Source organism: Meriones unguiculatus, chromosome X (assembly GCF_030254825.1).
Source record: "Meriones unguiculatus strain TT.TT164.6M chromosome X, Bangor_MerUng_6.1, whole genome shotgun sequence".
Taxonomy (NCBI): Eukaryota; Metazoa; Chordata; class Mammalia; order Rodentia; family Muridae; genus Meriones; species Meriones unguiculatus.
The window spans coordinates 31,138,966-31,154,882 of record NC_083369.1 but is presented as its reverse complement, the minus strand read 5'-3'; the positions used below and the strand labels follow the sequence as shown (position 1 = coordinate 31,154,882).

The 15,917-nt window shown below is 37.1% G+C and overlaps 1 protein-coding gene across 1 annotated transcript in view; it reads left to right on the top strand.

Annotated features, from left to right (window-relative positions):
• Window positions 1–15,917, top strand: part of LOC110542726 (cilia and flagella-associated protein 47-like) — a 554,711-nt gene that overhangs the window by 174,570 nt on the left and 364,224 nt on the right. Inside the window, exon 32 of the mRNA XM_060375216.1 lies at window positions 10,349–10,430. Coding sequence (XP_060231199.1) covers window positions 10,349–10,430 — 82 coding nt within the window. The remainder of the gene's footprint in view (window positions 1–10,348; window positions 10,431–15,917) is intronic.

Sequence of the window (15,917 nt, the reverse complement as noted above, 5' to 3'; positions counted from 1 at the left end):
GCTTCTTTTAGCCATATCCTCATGTCATTGTCTTCATTTCCCAATAAGACCCAGACCAGGTCTTCTAGAAGGAACTTCACAATCGTTTGTCTTTCAAACTACACACACAAGAAATGCCCATTTTTTTCCAGGACTGGCTGCATCCTCTTCCTGTACGGCATGGCAAGGCTGTCCCTGCCCCCCAGGAGGAGATAATCAAAGAGCTGGACACTGAGTCCATGTCAGAGACAGCACCTGCTCCCCTTACTAGGGTACCCACATGGAGACTGAGCTGGCTATGGTCTACATCTTGCAGTGAGTCCTGATGAGACCTGATAAGGTAGAATTCGACAGTAAGGGAGGAGGACCTACATTCTCAATGGACTAGGGTAGGGGTATAGAGGAAGAAGAGAGATGGAGTTTGGGACTGGGGGGAGATGAAGGAGGAGCCTACAGCTCGGATAGAAAGTGAATAAATTGCAATCAATAATAAATCAATTTTAAAAATATCCAGCTGTACCACTGGGTATATATCTGAAAGATGCCTAACCATCTAACAAGTACATTTCCTCAACTATGTATGTATCAGCTTTATTTTTTAATAGTGAGAATCTGGAAACAACCTAGATGTCTCTCAAAAGAAGAATAGATACAGAAAGTATGGTACATTTACACAATGAATACCAGTCAGCAATTAAAAACAAGGAAACCATGAAAATTGCAGGCAAATGAATGGGACTAGAAAAGGTAATCGAGTGAGATAACCCAGAAGCAGAAAGACACACATTATATATTATCACATATAAGGGGATAGTACTAATATAATATAGGATAAATATACTAAAATCTATAGTCTTAAAGAAGTTAAACAATAGGTAAGACGCTAAAACCTCATTTTGTTGGATAGACATGGGAAGTAGGAGAAGACAGAGAACAGGACAGAAGCCTTCCACATAGGTCTTCTGAAAGACATTTATAATGAGGGTATCAAGGCAGATGAGGAGAATTATAGTCAAACTTTGGGCAGAGTGCAGGGAATCTTAAAGAAGAAAGGGGAGATAGAAAGACATGGAGGGGACAGGAGCTCGACAATGATACTAGCAAAGGCAAAATATCTGGGCTCAGTGAGTCCTGCAGATACTGAAGAATCAGCCAAGGACTATGCATGGAGAGGGCCTAAACTCCTGCTCAGATGTAGTACATTGGCAGTTCAGTCTTCATCGGGGTTCCCTTGTAAGGGGAACAGAGTATGTCTCTGACATGAACTCTGGTCTTCTCTTTGATCACCTCCCCCTGGCCAAGTGGCCTGCATAGGTCACAAAGAAAGAAGACACAGACAGTCTTGATGAGACCTGATAGACTACAGTCAGATAGTAAAAGAGGGTGATGTTCACTATAAGTGGACTAGGGGAGGGACATAGTAGGGAAAATGAAATTAGGGTGGGACTTGGAGTAGATGAAGTGTGCAACAACATGGATACAAAGTGAATAAATTGCACTAAAAAAATAATAAAGAATTTGTTTTAAAAAGAAAAGCTCATTTCATCCAAGCAAATTAATGGTTACCTGAAAGCACTAGGGAAAAAAATAGACACACCAAAGAGGAGTAGACAACTGGAAATGATCAAATGCAGAGCTGAACTCAATAAACTAGAAACAAAAAGAACAAAGAATCAATGAAACCAAGAGTTTGATCTTTGAGAAAATCGACAAGGTAGATAAACCCTTAGCCAAACTAAGTAAATGCAGAGACACTATCCAAACCAAAAAATCAAAAAGGAAAAGGGAGACATAACAACAGACACTGAGGAGATCCAAACAAACATTAGGTCTTACTTCAAAAGCCTATACACAACAAAATTTGAAAATTTAAATGAAATGGAGAATTTTCATGATCAGTTCCAATTACCAGAGCTGAATCGAGACCACATAAAAAATTAAATAGTCCTATATCCCATAAGGAAATAGAAGCAATTATCAAAAGTCTCCCATCGGAAAAAAAAAACAAAACAAAACAAAACAAAAAACAGTGCCAGATGGTTTCAGTGCAGAATTCTACCAGACCATCAAAGAACTAACACCAACTACTCTTCAAACAATTCCACAAAATAGAAACAGAAGGAAAAATACCAAACTCATTCAATGAAACCACAGTCACATTGATACCTAAACTTTACAGAGACACAACAGACACAACAAAGAAAGAGTGTTTCAGGACAGTCTCCTTCATGAGCATTAATGCAAAATACTCAACAAAATACTCAAAAAATGAATCTAAGAAAAATATGACCAAGTAGGCTTCATCCCAGGCATGCAGGGGTGGTTCAATATATGGAAATCCATCAATTTAATCTACCATATAAACAAACTAAAAGGAAAAAAAAAACCCACATGATCAGCTCCTTCGATGCTGAAAAAGCATTTGAAAAAAATCCACAGGGAATCATATGAAAGAAGGGAGAGTTAGTATGACGTGGAGAGGATAGGAGCTCCACAAGAACTAAACATATCTGGGCACAAGGCTCTTTTCTGAGACTGATACTCCACCAAGGACCATGTATGGATATAACCTAGAACCTCTGTGGTAGCTCAGTATCCAATTGGTTTTCCCTAGTAAGGGAAACAGGGGCTATTTCTGACAGGAACTCAATGGCAGGCTCTTTGACTTCCCCACCGTTCAAGGGAGGAGCAGTCCTGCTAGGCCACAGACGTGGACTTTGCAGCCAGTCTTGAAGATACCTGATAAAACAGGGTCAGATGAAAGGGGATGAGGTCCTCCCCAATCAGTGGACTTGGAAAGGGGTAGAGAGGAGATGAGGAACGGAGGATGGGATTGGGAGGGAATGAGGGAGCGGGATACAGCTGGGATACAGAGTTAATAAAATGTAACTAATAATAAAAAGTAAAAATAAATAAAAGAAAAAAATCCAAGAGTCGTTTATGTTTAAAGTCCTGGAGAGATCAAGGATAAAAGGCACTTACCTGAACAAAGTAAAGAAAATACACAGCAAGCCTGTAGACAACATCAAAATAAATGTTGAGAAACTTAAATCAATCCCACTAAAACCAGGGACAAGGCAAGGCTGTCCAGACTCTCCATATCTCTTCTACCTAGTTATTGAATTTCTTGGTAGAGCAATACGACAAAGGAGATCAAAGAAATCAAATCAGAAATGAAGTAGTAAGGGTATCACTATTGGCAGATAATATACATGAGAGACCCCAAATAATCTACCAGGGAACACTTACAGCTGATAAACACTGTAAGCAAAGTGGCTGGATACAAAATTAGCTAAAAAAAAAACCTCAAAAAAACAAAACAAAACAAAAAAACCAGTAACTTTCCTATATACAAAAGACAAATGGGCTGAGAGAAAAATTAGAGAATCAACCAACACCCTTCACAATAGCCACAAAAGACATATAGTACCTTGGTGTAATTCTAATCAAGCAAGTCAAAGACTTGTATGAAAAACAAACAAACAAACAAACAAAAAACAAAACAAACAGACAAACAAACAAACAAAAAACACTTCAAGTCCCTGAAGAAAGAAATAGAAGATATCAGAAGATGGAAACATCTCCCATGCTCATGGCTCTGCAGGATTAACATAGTAAAAATGGCCATCTTACCAAAAGCAATCTACAGTTTCAAATGTAATTCATATCAATTATGAAGACAATTCTTTACAGATATTGAAGGAAAAATTCTCAACTTCACATGGAATAACTAGAAACCAGAATAGCTAAACAATCCTTTATAATTAATGATCTTCTGGAGGTGTCTCCATCCCTAATCTGAAGCTGTACTATAGAGCAACAGTGATAAAAAATGCATAGCACTGGCATAGAAACGGGCTAGTGGATCAATGGAATAGAAAAGAAGACACAGAAACACACACACACACACACACACACACACACACACACACACACCTATAGACATCTGATTGTTGACAAAAGATGCCAAAGCCAAACAGTGGAAAAATAGATAGCATCTTCAACAAATGTTGCTGGTCTAACTTGATGTCCAAATATTGAAAAATGCAAATAGGCCCATACTTATCACCCTGCACAAAACTGAAGTTCAAGTGAATCAAAGACCTCAACATAAAACAACACACACCAAATTGGTTAGAAGAAAAAGCGGGGAAGAACCTTGAACTCATTGGCACTGGAGACAACTTCCTGAAAAGAACAATAGCCTAGGCTCTAAGATCAACAAATGGGACCTCATGAAACTGAAACTTCTGTAAAGCAAAGGATATTGTCAACAGAACAAAATGACAGAATGCAGACTGGGAAAATATCTTCACCAACCCTATATCTGACAGAGGGCTAATACCCAGAATATATAAAGAGCTAAAGAAGTTAAAAAGCAACAAACCAAGTAAAGGTATTAAAAAATGGGGAACAGAGCTAAATAGAGAATTCTCAATAGAGGACTATCAAATGACAGAAAAACACTTAAAAATGTTCAAGGTCTATATTCAACACTGAGATGCAAATCAAAATGCCCCTGAGATTCACCTTATACCCATCAGAATGGTAAGATTAAAAGCTGTATTGACAGCACATGCTAGAGAGGATGCAGAGAAAGCAGAACACTCCTCTATTGCTGGTGGGAATGTAAACTTGTACAACTACTTAGGAAATCAATCTGGAGCATTTTCAGACAATTAGGATTAGTGTTACCTCAAGATCCAGCTATAGCACTCCTCGGCATATATCCAAAATATGCTCAACTATACAAAGAGGGCATTTATTCAACCATGTTCATAGCAGTTCTATTTGTAACAGCCAGAATCTGGAAACAACCTAGATGTCCCTCAACCGAGGAATGGATACAGAAATTGTGGTACATTTACACAATGGAATCCTATTCAAGAATTAAAAACAAGGAAATCATGAAATCTGCAGGCAAATGGTGAGAACTAGAAAGATCATCCTGAGTGAGGTATCCCTAAAGCAGAAAAACACAATTTCTTTATACACACTTATAAGTGGATATTAGACTTATACCGAAGGATAAGCATACTAAAATCTCTACATCTAAAGAAGCTAAGCAAGACAGAGGACCTTGGGTAAAATGCTCAGTTGTCACTCAGAAAGGCAAACAGGATAGACATCAGAAGAGCGAGAAAACAGATAATAGGACAGGATCCTACCACAGAGGGCCTCTAAGAGTCTCTACCTAGCAGTATTGAACCAGATGCTGAGATTCATAGCCAAACTTTGGGCAGAGTGCAGGGAATCGTATGAAAGGAAGGGGAGATAGAGCTCCACAAGGAGTGCAACAGAACAAAAATTTCTGAGCCCAGAGGTCTTTTCTGATACTGATACTCCAACCGCAGACCGTTCATGGAGATAACCTAGAACCCCTGCACGTATGTAGACCATGGCAACTCAGTCTCCAAGTGAGTACTCTAGTAAGGGGAACATAGACTGTCTCTGACATGAACTCATTGGCTTCTCTTTGATTATCTCCTCTGAGGGGGTGGGGCAGCCTTATCAGACCACAAAGGAAGATAAAGCAGACAGTCCTGATGAGACCTGATAGGGTAGAATCCGATGTAAGGGAGGAGGACCTCTCTTATCAGTGGACTTGGGCAGTGAGAGGGGAGGAGAACAGGGAGAGAAGGCACTTGGATTGGGAGGTGATGAGAAAGGAAGGTACAGCTGGGATACAATGTGAAGAAATTGTAATAAATTAAAAATGAAATAAAAAATCTCAATTTCTTTAGTCATCAGGAATATGGAAATCAAAACAACTCTGGGATTCCATCTTTCATCTATCAGAATTGGCAAGATCTAAAACTCAATTGACAGCATATGCCAGTGAGGATATGGAGAAAGGGGGACACTCCACCATTGCTAGTGGGAGTGCAAACTTGCACAACCAATTTGAAAATCAATATGATGCTTTCTCAGAAAATTGGGACTAGCACTACCTCAAGACCCAGCTATACCACTTCTGGGCATAAACCTGAAAGATGCTCTACCATACAAAAAAGACATTTGCTCACCTATGTTCATAGTAGCTTTATTTGTAATAGTCAGAATCTGTAAACAACCTATATGTTCCTCAACTGAAGAATGCATAAAGAAATTGTGGTACATTTACACATTAGAATGGTGTGGAGCTATTAAATCCAAGGACACCATGAACTTTGCAAGCAAATGGATGGAACTAGAAAAGATCAGCCTGAGTGCGGTAACACAGAATCAGAAAGACACACATTGTACATACTCACTTATAAGTGGATATTAGCCATGTAATACAGGATAATCCTACTAAAATCAATAGATCTAAAGAAGCTAAAAAACAACAAGGACCCAAGATAGTATGCTTACTTCGTGTTCAGAATGACAAATAGACAGCGAACGCAGCTGAAGAGAGGTAACAGGTAAGGAGCCTACCATATATGTTTTCTGGAAGACTCCTCCCAGGAGGGGATCAAAGCCAATGCTGAGACTTATATCCAAACTTTGGGCAGTGAGTCTTATGGAACACTGAGGGGAAAGGAGGATCTGGAAGGACAAAAAGCTCCACAAGGAGATCAACAAAGTCAACTACTCTGGGCCCAGGGTTCCATGAATTGATTGATTCACCACCAACCAAGGACCATGCATGGAGAGAACATAGATGCACTTCTCAGATGGAGCCAATAGGCAACGCAATCTTCATATGGGTACCCTAATAAGTAGTATGGGGAACAGGAGTTATCTTTGACACTGACCTTGTTGCCCTCCCTTTGATCAGTGCTGCCTGGTGTATATGCCTTGCCAGGTCACATAGGAATAGGATCCAGGCATTCCTGATGAGATTTTATATGTTAGGGTCAGATGGGGGTAGGTGCCCCCCTTTTTTGGTATAGGGGACGAAGAAATAGGATTAAGAGAGTGAGGGTGGACCTAGAGCAGGTAAGAGAGGGGGCTATAGTCAGGAAATAAAGTGAATAAATTTTAAAAATATAGTAAAAAAACAAAGCCACAAATATAAAATTAAAAAAGAATTTAATTAAAGACTTTCATAGACCCATAGATAGAGATATACATGAGTGCCTTACTTTTGTCTCATTTAAGTTCCAATGTTTGACTGATACAGATTATCAAGAGACCCAGGATAATTTTTTATCCATCCTTTAGAAAAGAATAACAGCTTGGAAATTCACAAGTTGGTGTGTGTCTGTACATGGTATTGTAAATATAAGGAAGCCTGAAGTTGAAACTGAGTCTCAAGTGACAACGAATCTCCTTCTTTCTTGAGTCTATGTTTCATTAGAAGTGGTAAAAAGGGACAGATATGAAACTTTGAGTTTTAAGAACAGAGAGAGATTTGATGACCTATATGACATTAACAAAACACATGATATATGAATGTGAAATTTTCATTTTTTTCTCTAAATCTCTAAATCACTGGTTCTCAACTTTACTAACGCTGCAACACTTTAATATTGTTCCATATGTTGTGGTGACTTACTGCCATAAAATTATTTTTTGCTAAGTCATAACTGTAATTTTGATACTCATATGAACCATAATGCAAATATGTGATATGCCAGATATCTGATATGCAATTCCTGTGGGAGTCATGACCCACAGGTTGAGAACTGGTGCTCTAAATGAAGTCAAGTTATAGCAAAAAACAAAATACAATTATGTACATCATTTAACAATACTATATGTTTATGTATTGAATTGTGCCCTGCTTAAAATTTCTGTCCTGGAGCACTAACTCCTTTGATGACAGAATGTGGAGAAGTTAAATAAGGTCAGAGGTATGAATTATGTCCTTGTAAGAGATATGGTGGCATTTAAAAAGTTATAGTTTTTCTTTTAATTTACCATTTTATATTTTTAATCTTCAACAGACTAATATAATAAGGTGAACTCACTAAATAAGGTAAATTTCAGACACATTTATTAAAAATGACATTTATATAATTAGTGGAATATTCACTTGGCTTGAGAGAAGATTTAAATACTCAGCTCTGTGGCACTTGTGATTGTTATTTGCCTATTATGCAGGAGTGTTGACATTAACATGGGTTATTTTTGTTCTGACATTTTATGATGTGAGCATTGCATATATGGAAGAATGATTTTGATATTAAAGCCAACCCATTGAGATTTATTTTCTCTTTTTCAGCAAATACATGCCAGTCAGGATATGTTCACTGTGATAAAAAGTACTTAACATTTAGAAAAGTGGCAACATTGTTAATAAAATTGGGCCATTAATCCAGGATATGTGCATATATCTTAGCATGGAAATGAATGTATGAAATAAAAATGCTGTTATACATATAAATGCTATTTACTACTCTTCTTAAGTTTATAACTCAGTGTGTAGGGACTTTTGCATAGGTAAGATACCTACTTATTTAGTGGTTACATGAGTTATGTTTAGAGATTATGTTAGAATTCTAAAGAACTTACTATTCAAAGATTATATTTAGAATTTATTAAATCATTATATTTTCTTTTATTTTGAAATAATCATTGAATGTAAAATGCTCAAGCAGTAATCCTGTTCAAAATTTAACCAAGTGTGCCATTAAAGGCATTTGTCTATAAAAGGACAAAGTAGACATAAAATCTCTTGGTGAGATATAACATAATAACTATGTAGTCATAAAGTTAGGCCTTAAGAAATATTCAAAATGAAAAACAAATATGGAGATAATTGCCAAAAAGTACATTAATCATCCTCAACTTTTATAGAGCTCTATTTTATAGTGCTGAACAATAAGTTACTTATAATGTTATCTTCATTCTTGAGAGGCTCATGTTTAATTGGTCCCTGTTTCATTGGGCTATGAGTAGCCTTTATTATAAATGAAAACTTGCTTCTGAAATATTGCATAGCATTGCTTTAGTCACAGGAAGTATTCTAATTTCTGCATATGACTCTGAATTGTCTTTTGTTATACTCTGTTTTAAACTATTTCACAACATTTCAACTTAAAAGGAATACATACATATATATATATTCCTATTAAGTTGAAATATATATATATATATATATATATATATATATATATATATATATATATACTGGAATTCTTATTTAGGATTTATGCTGGACTTCCATGCTAATGAGTAGAGCTAAAAAATAATAAAGAATTTTTAACACTGTGTTAATGTAAATATGATAGCAGTTTGTAGAAGTCATTTATGAGGTAAGACTTGACTGAAAAATCAAACAATGGATGTTGAATTTTTGTGTCCTGTCTTAGTGTATACTAGTCCAGAACGTTATAGAACTGAAGAACTCTAGAACTGTTTCACTACTTCATTCTTACAAGTTCCCTTCCTTTTATTTCTATTATTATTCATTAGTAAATGTTTCATGTTTCAGTACCATCTTTTGCATCTTTTCTTCCTATTCTTTTCCTCAGTTCTCTGTAACCACAGGCCTAAACTGATGAAAGTGTATCCTGGATTGAACACTAGTTGTAGACATCTGTGTTAATGCTATAAAGCTTAATGCTGCTCTGTGTTCATTAAATGATTTATACCCAAATACCCAAACATCCACTAAAAAACAACTTTCAACATAGTTTACTGGACTTTTGCTAGTGGTTCTATTGATGACAGCATCCATATGAAGGAGTGTGGTTTAAATTAATTTTGAAATTTGACAGTGTTGAAATAGTGTGAGTATGTATGAACATTTTGAATGTGGTAGCTTACATATTTATGCATAAATATTTGCATAATTAAAAATTCATCATATATAGGGCTTCATTTATATTATCAGAAGTTTACACAATAAACTATTCCACAGCTTTCAATATGCCGTTTGTAATAATTTAGTTCATTAATAGGTTATTTTATAGTTTTAGGCATATCAGATGATATTCATTTGGTATTAGATGACTAATGATCACATTGTTTTTTTTTAAATCTAAGCATTTTTTAGATGTTTTTGAAATTCTAGTAGTTATAACAATAATAAAATATTGCCTTGACTGAAAAGACAGGAAACATAGCACACAATATATTTAGTCAACACATAAACATAGAAAAGTATGATTATGAACATTAAGTAACATTTTTCTCTTTAATAAATTTTTATAAAAGTAATATTATACACAATTTCATAATCGAGAGAAGTACTTTGTTGTTGTTGTTCACAAAAGTACCTTTTATGAAAGGAAAACCAGTTAAATCTGTCTAAAAGTCCCCAAACCTTGTGTGCACTCTAAGTATGCAATGTGGTGTTGCTGGTGTGAGAAGGTTTGAGAGAAGATTTTAAATTAATTATACAAATAATATAACAAACATGTCACTATTGAAATAATGTACCAAAAAGTTACATTAAATATTTATTATAATTTTATAATTTGGGGTTTTGTTTTAGTGCTCAAGGTGGATGCATTTCTCATGTATTGCCAGAATTTTTGCTTGGACCAGAAGATTATAAGAAATGGCTTGAAATTACAGTAAGTTAATTTGTAGATATAATTAATACAGTCATTAAATTTACTTTTTTTAAAAATTAAATTTTTTAAATCTTTTTTAAAATTAAATTTTTATTTTTTAGATTAATTATATTTTATTTGCTTTTCATCCTAGCTGTAGCCCCTCCCTTATTCCCTCTCAATCCCACCCTCCCTCTTTAATCTTCTCCCATGCCCCTCTCCAAGTCCACTGATAGTGGAGGTCCACCTCCCCTTCCATCCAACCTAGCTTATTAGGTCTCATCAGGATTGGCTGCAATGTCCTCCTCTGTGTCTTGGCAAGCTTGCTCCTCCCTCAAGGGGGGTGGTCAAGGAGCCAGCCACTGAGTTCATATCAAGACAGTCCCTGTTCCCTTAGTAGGGAATCCACTTGTATATGGAGCTGCTATGGGCTACATCTGAGCAGGGGTTCTAGGTTATATTAATGCATGGTCCTTGGTTGGAGAATCAGTGTCAGAAAACAACAAACAAACAAACCTGTGCCCAGATACATTTGGTCTTTGTGGTGCTCCTGTCCTCCCCAGGTCATACTAACTCCCCCTTCTTTCATATGATTTCCAGCACTCTGCCAAAAGTTTGGTTATGAGTCTCAGTGTCTGCTTTGATACACTGCTAGGTAGAGTCTTTCAGAGACCCTCAATGGTAGGCTCCTGTCCTGTTTCTTGTTTTCTCCTACATGCAGTGTCCATCAAATTTGTCCTTCTAAGTGAGAGTTGATCATCCTACCCTGGGACCTCCATTTTGTTTAGCTTCTTTAGGTGTACAGATTTTAGTAGGTTTATCCTATCTTATACGTCTAGTATCCACTTATAAGTGAGTATATACTGTGTGTGTCTTTATGCTCCTGGGATACCTCACTCAGGATGATCTTTCCTAGAGCCCACCATTTGCCTGCAAATTTCATGATTTCCTTGTTTATAATTCTTGAGTAGTATTGCATTGTGTAAATGCACCACAGTTTCTCTAGCCATTCCTCCACTGAGGGACATCTGGGTTGTTTCCAGGTTCTGGCTATTACAAATAAAGCTGCTACAAACATGGTTCAACAAATGTCCTTATTTGGTACTTGAGCATATTTTGGATATATATCTAGGAGTGGTATGGCTGGATCTTGAGGAAGCACTATTCCCAATTGTCTGAGAAAGCTCCTCATTGATTTCCAGAGTGGTTGTACAAGTTTACATTTCCACCAGAAAGGAGGAAGGATTCCCCTTTCTCCACAACCTCTCCAGCATGTTTTGTTGTCCCTTGAGTTTTTGATCTTAGCCATTCTGATGGGTGTAAGATAAAATCTTCCTGATGGCTAAGGACGTTGAGAATTTCTTTAAAGTGTTTCTCTGCCATTCTATATTCCTCTACTGAGAATTCTTGTTTAGTTCTGTACCCCATTATTTAATTGGATTGCTTGATTTGTTGCTTTTTAACTTCTTTAGTTCTTTATATATTCTGGATGTTAGCCCTCTGTCAGATATAGGGTTGGCGAAGATCCTTTCTGTGTCTGTAGGCTGTTGTTTTGTTCTGATGACAGTGTCTTTTGCTTTACAGAAGCTTTTTAGTTTCATGAGGTCCCATTTATTGATTGTTGCTCTTATAGCCTGTGCTGTTGGTGTTCTGTTCAGGAAGTTGTCTCCTGTGCCAATGAATTCTAGTTTCTGCCCCACTTTTTCTTCTAACCGATTTAGTGTGTCTGATTTTATGTTGAGGTCTTTGATTCACTTGGACTTCAGTTTTGTGCAGGGTGATAAATATGGTTCTATTTTCATTTTTCTGCATGTAGACATCCAGTTAGACCAGCACCATTTGTTGAAGATGCTGTCCTTTTTCCACTGAATGGTTTTGGCTTCTTGGTCAAAATCAAGCATCCATTGGTGTATGGGTTTATTTCTGGGTCTTCTGTTCAGTTCCATTGATCCACCATTCTATTTCTATGCCAACACCATGCCTTTTTTATTACTATTGCTCTGTAGTACAGCTTGAGATCAGGAATGGAGATATCGCCAGACAATCTGTTGTTGTACAGGATCGTTTTCAAAATTCTGGGATTTTGGTTTCTCCATATAAAGTTGAGAAGTTTCCTTTCAAGGGCTGTAAAGAATTGTTTTGGTATTTTGATGGGAATTACATTGAATCTGTAGATTTCTTTTGGCAGGATGGCCATTCTTAATGTCTTAATCCTACTGATCCAAGAACACAGGAGATCTTTCCATCTTCTAATATTTTCTTCAATTTCTTTCTTCAGATATCTGAAGCTTTTTTCAAACAGGTCTTTCACTTGCTTGGTTAGAGACAACACAAGGTTCTATATGTTTTAGGGGCTATCCTGAAGAGTGTTTTTGCCTAATTTCTTTTTCAGCCCTTTTGTCTTTGGTATACAGGAGGGCTTCTGATTTTTTGGAGTTAATTTTGTTTTGTTTTTTGTTTGTTTGTTTTTGAATTTTTATTTTTTATTTATTTATATATTTTGTTTTTGTTTTTGTTTTTTTCATTGTTTTTTTTAATTTTTATTTTTTCTTATTAGTTGCATTTTATTAACTCTGTATCCTGCTCGCTCCCTCATTCCCTCCCAAGCCCACCCTCCCTCCCCTTTCCAAGTCCACTGATAGGGGGGGACTTTGTCCCCATTCATCTGACCCTGTTTTATCAGGTCTGCAAAGTCCTCCTCTATGGCCTAACAGGACTGCTCTTCCCTTGGGGGGTGGGGAGGTCAAAGAGCTAGCCACTGAGTTCCTGTTGGGAATAGTCCTAGTTCCCCTTACTATGGGAAACCAATTGGTTACTGAGCTACCATGGCTACATCCGAGCAGAGGTTCTAGGTTATATCCATACATGGTCCTTGGTTGAATGTCATTCTCAGAAAAGACCCTGTGCCCAGATATATTTGGTCCTTGTGGAGCTCCTATTCTTTCCCCATCATACTAACTCCCCATACTAAATCTTTCATATGATTCCCTGTACTCTGCCGAAGGTTTGGTTATGAGTCTTAGTGTCTGCTTTGAAACACTGCTAGGTAGAGTCTTTCAGAGGCCTTCTGCGGTACACTCCTGTCATACGTTCAATGCACATCCCATCTGTCTTTCAAAATGAGGATTGATCATCTTACCCCGTGTCTGCTCCCTTGATTATCATTTTTAGGTGTACAGATTTCATTATGTTTATCATATCTTATAGGTCTATATAAGTGAGTATATCCCATGTTTGTCTTTCTCCTTCTGGGATATTTCACTCAGAATGATCTTTTCTAGATCCCACCATTTGCCTGCAAATTTCATGATTTCCTCCTTTCTGATTGCTGAGTAGTATTCCATTGTTTAAAAATACCACAATTTCTGTATCTACTCCTCCGTTGATGGACATGTGGGTTGTTTCCAGGTTCTGGCTATTACAAATAAAGCTGCTATAAACATGGTTGAGCAAATATCTCTCTTGTGTACTTAAGCAAATTTTGGGTACATACCTAGAAGTGGTATAGCTGGGTCTTGAGGAAGCACTATTCCTAATTGTCTGAGAAAGCACAGATAGACTTCCGAAGTGGTTGTACCAGTGAACATTCCCACCAGCAGTGGAGGAGGGTTACCCTTTCTCCACAACCACTCCAGCATGTGTTGTCACTTGAGTTTTCATCTTGGCCATTCTGATGGGTGTAAGGTGAAATCTCAGGGTGGTTTTGATTTGCATTTCCCTAATGGCTAATGAGGTTGAGAATTTCTTTAAGTGTTTCTCTGCCATTCGATATTCCTCTGTCAAGAATTCTGTTTAGCTCTCTTCCCCATTTTTTAATTGGATTACTTGGTTTGCTGCTTTTCAGCTTCTTTAGTTCTTTGTATATACTGGATATTAGCCCTCTGTCAGATAAAGGTTTGGTGAAGATTCTTTCCCAATCTGTAGGCAGTCGTTTTGCTTTGATGACGGTGTCCTTTGCTTTACAGAAGCTTTTCAGTTTCATGAGGTCCCATTTATTGATTGTTGCTCTTAGAGCCTGTGCTGTTGGTGTTCTGTTCAGGAAGTTGTCTCCTGTGCCAATGAGTTCTAGGCTGTTCCCCACTTTTTCTTCTAACAGATTTATAGTATCTGGTTTTATTTTGAGGTCTTTGATCCACTTGGACTTTAGTTTTGTGCAGGGTGATAAATATGGATCTATTTTCATTTTTCTGCATATAGACATCCAGTTGGACCAGCACCATTTGTTGAAGATGCTGTCTTTTTTCCATTGAATGGTTTTGGCTTCTTTGTCAAAAATCGAGCATTCATAGGTGTGTGGGTTTATTTCTGGATTTCTGGGTCTTCTCTTCGGTTCCATTGATCCTCTTTTCTGTTTCTATGCCAATACCATGCAGTTTTTATTACTGTTGCCCTGTAGTACAGCTTGAGATCAGGGATGGAGATACCTCCTGATGATCTGTTGTTGTACAGGATTGTTTTGGAGATTCTGGGTTTTTTGTTTCTCCATATGAAGCTGAGAATCGTTTTTTCAAGGTCTGTAAAGAATTGAGTTGGTATTTTGATGGGAATTGCATTGAATCTGTAGATTGATTTTGGCAGGATGGCCATTTTCACAAGGTTAATCCTACCAATCCATGAGCACGGGAGATCTTTCCATCTTCTGATATCTTCTTCAATTTCTTTCTTCAGAGATTTGAAGTTTTTCTCAAACAGGTCTTTCACTTGCTTGGTTAGTGTCACCCCAAGGTACTTTATGTTATTAGTGGCTATTGTGAAGGGTATTGTTTCCCTAATTTCTTTCTCAGCCCTTTTGTCTTTCGTATATAGGAGGGCTTCTGATTTTTTTGAGTTGATTTTGTATCCTGCCACTTTGCTGAAGGTGTTAATCAGCTGTAGGAGTTCTCTGGTTGAATTTTTGGGGTCGCTCATGTATATTATCATATAATCTGTGAATAGTGACACTTTGACCTCTTCCTTTCCGATTTGTATCCCCTTGATCTCCTTTAGTTGTCTTATTGCTCTGGCTAGGACTTCAAGTACCATGTTGAAGAGATATGGAGGGAGTGGGCAGCCTTGTCTTGTCCCTGAGGTCAGTGCGAGATTTAAGTTTCTCTCCATTGAGTTTGATGCTGACTATTTGGCTTGCTGTATATTGCTTTAACTGTTTAGATATATGCCTTGTATCCCTGATCTTTCCAGGACTTTAAATATGAATGGGTGTTGGAATTTTTTCAAATGCTTTTTCAGCATCTAAGAAGATGATCATGTGTTTTTTTCTCCTTCAGTTTGTTTATATTGTGAATTACATTGATGGATTTCCTTATATTGAACCAACCTTGCATGCCTGGGATGAAGCCAACTTGGTCATGGTGGATGATATCTTTCATGTGTTCTTTGATTTGGTTTTCAAGTATTTTACTGAGTATTTTTACATCAGTGTTCATAAGTGAAATAGGTCTGAAGTTCTCTTTTTTTGTTGGGTCTTTGTGTGGTTTAGGTATCAAGGTGACTGTCACTTCATAGAATGAG